At 45.8% G+C, this 2,260-nt stretch overlaps 1 protein-coding gene across 1 annotated transcript in view; it reads right to left on the bottom strand.

Moving 5' to 3' along the window:
- Positions 1 to 1,470: 1,470 nt before the first annotated feature.
- The window catches only part of LOC105554118 (putative golgin subfamily A member 6B), a 6,285-nt gene continuing 5,495 nt past the window's right edge, over positions 1,471 to 2,260 (bottom strand). The window contains exons 3-6 of the mRNA XM_012000410.1: positions 2,185 to 2,257; positions 2,001 to 2,101; positions 1,757 to 1,910; positions 1,471 to 1,670 (exon numbers count right to left, since the gene is read on the bottom strand). Coding sequence (XP_011855800.1) covers positions 1,471 to 1,670; positions 1,757 to 1,910; positions 2,001 to 2,101; positions 2,185 to 2,257 — 528 coding nt within the window. The remainder of the gene's footprint in view (positions 1,671 to 1,756; positions 1,911 to 2,000; positions 2,102 to 2,184; positions 2,258 to 2,260) is intronic.

Raw genomic sequence — 2,260 nt, 5'->3', positions numbered from 1 at the left:
AAAAACATATTTCACTCTTCATAAAGAACTTTGTGAGGAAATATAACTCTGTGATTGTATAGATACTTTTCCTCATAATACTTTGACATTCACAAACAGTGGATTGCACTGCAGTTTGTAAACATTTTAAGTTGCATAAACTTTTCCTTGATTTTCAAATGTAGTATAACACTGTCCACTAAAACTGCTTTTTGTTTCAACAAATACTCTCACATGTATTACTTTATTAAAATAGTTGTTATTATTTTTAAAGTGTTTTCCATTCAAGGAAAAGAAGTAATTCCTATGTCAGATTAACCAATGTGGCTGAAGAATAGGTATTAGCCAGAGAGGTCTAGATGGTAAAATCAGTCTTCTAGCCTCAAAGAAGCTCCGTGAACATAGAGGAATGCCAGGTGTCACACAGCTTTCCTTCACTCGAATTCATTCTTGACTAGAGCCTGTATGCCTGTTCCAGGGACATTTAAACTCTGAAAGGGTTTCTTATGATCGTCACTAAATACACTAAGAAGAATGCCAAGCAGTGCCCTTTTGTGCACTGGGACATGTAGTCATGTGATTAAGACAGGTAACATGAACTCTGACTTTAAAATGTATTGTGGATCTGAAGGCTCTAAGCTAGAAAAGGTTTTCCGCATCCACAGTCAATGATGGGAGCCTTTCATTCCTCAGAAAGAATCCATTTTTAGGTCATTGAGAAAGAGTCCAACTGCTGCAGCTCATGATGCAATATCTTCATGAGCCCAGAGCACATACAAATCCTCAGGGAACTACCATAGTACCGCGCTCATTCCTGGCACCAGAACAAATGAAACACACTCTATCCTGCACACACCTGCCAGAGCAGGCCACTTTCCTCTTCTGTCAGATTTAAAAAGCTCCCCAAAATGTTATCACTCCCATCCCCAATACACAGAAAATAGGGGAAAATCTGTTTCCAGTTCTCGGCCTTTAAACAACTCTAAACGTCAGTACTCACAGGGGCATATTACAAAGTAAGAAACAGTGTGCACTTGAGGGCAAACCATGTATTGAGCTAATGAAGAGCTCACTGTGATTAGGAATCAATCAAACATAATAGCAGAACATAAGCAAATTTTATCTGAATTCTGTAATGAATATATATGCTGCAATAACATTTAAAAAGCAGGGCAGCCTATTCCGAACCAGTAAGAATAGTTTTGTGCAAATAGTGGGTTTTGTGTGTTTGAACTCCCACCACGTAAGGGCAAACTCGATATGTGAGCTAATGACCTACAATTATCAATTAAAAACAAAAATGCTAACGGATGCCAGAGTGAACATCAGGGAAAGACCCACTCTCCCTTAACTTTTTATAAATAAATTTAAACTGTAAATTAGAAACATAAATAAACATGAGGGGTTCTAACATTCCAAGAAGTAGATGAATTGTGTAAGGGATTAACCCCATAACTTTTTGTTGTTGTTGTTAAATTTCTTGACCAGCTCTCAGATGATGATGATGTTTATCTCTCTGTTCTTGGCTGCCCGGTAAAAGAATGGCACGCAGGGTTTGGTGGCCAGGCCTGGGTGCTCCTGGGTGTCCTGCGTTACAGGAAGCAGCTGCACGATCTTCAGTGCAGTGGGGCTGTCACGGGGAGAACCCTCCCTGGCCTGTCCCGGTGCAGGCTCCACGCTGTCCTGAAAATCTTCGGAGACAGGGAGGCGGGGCTCTGAGTACACTGCGAGCCTCCCCTGCTCCTGCCTGCCCACCCCGCCTGAGGACTCTACTCACCACCCTGCTCCTCTGCAGCCGCAAGTTCCTTTGGGGCTGGGACCCCTGGAGCGGGCTCATTAACAGGGTTCTGGGCAGCAGGGAGGAATTTCTCATGCCCCTCGTGGTCGCCCACAACCGGCAACACCATATCTTGCAGCTCCAGCAGCTTCACCTGAAGGGAGGGGTGCTCAGTTCCCACGCCTGAGCCGGCGCCAGCACCCACCCTCACCCCACCCCCGCAGAGATGTTGCACACCCTCTACCTTCATCTCCTCCTCGTTCTGGGCCAGCCTGCTGGCTTCCTCCTCCTGGTGCTGAGTGTTTGGCTCTGCTCCCTGGCTCTCATATACCGTGATGTGCTCTCCTGTGAGAGGACACGGCTGAGACACTGGGGCCCCTCTGAAGGCCCTGCAGCTCCCCGTGCCCGTGCCCTGGCCTCCTGCTTACTCATGGTCTCTGTGGCTCCAGAAAGCTGGATGAATCCAAGCTCTAGATTCTCCACCTGCTGCTTCCCGTCCACCTT

Source organism: Mandrillus leucophaeus, unplaced genomic scaffold, assembly GCF_000951045.1.
Source record: "Mandrillus leucophaeus isolate KB7577 unplaced genomic scaffold, Mleu.le_1.0 Scaffold628, whole genome shotgun sequence".
NCBI lineage: Eukaryota > Metazoa > Chordata > Mammalia > Primates > Cercopithecidae > Mandrillus > Mandrillus leucophaeus.
This window is presented reverse-complemented; position numbering and strand designations above follow the sequence as displayed.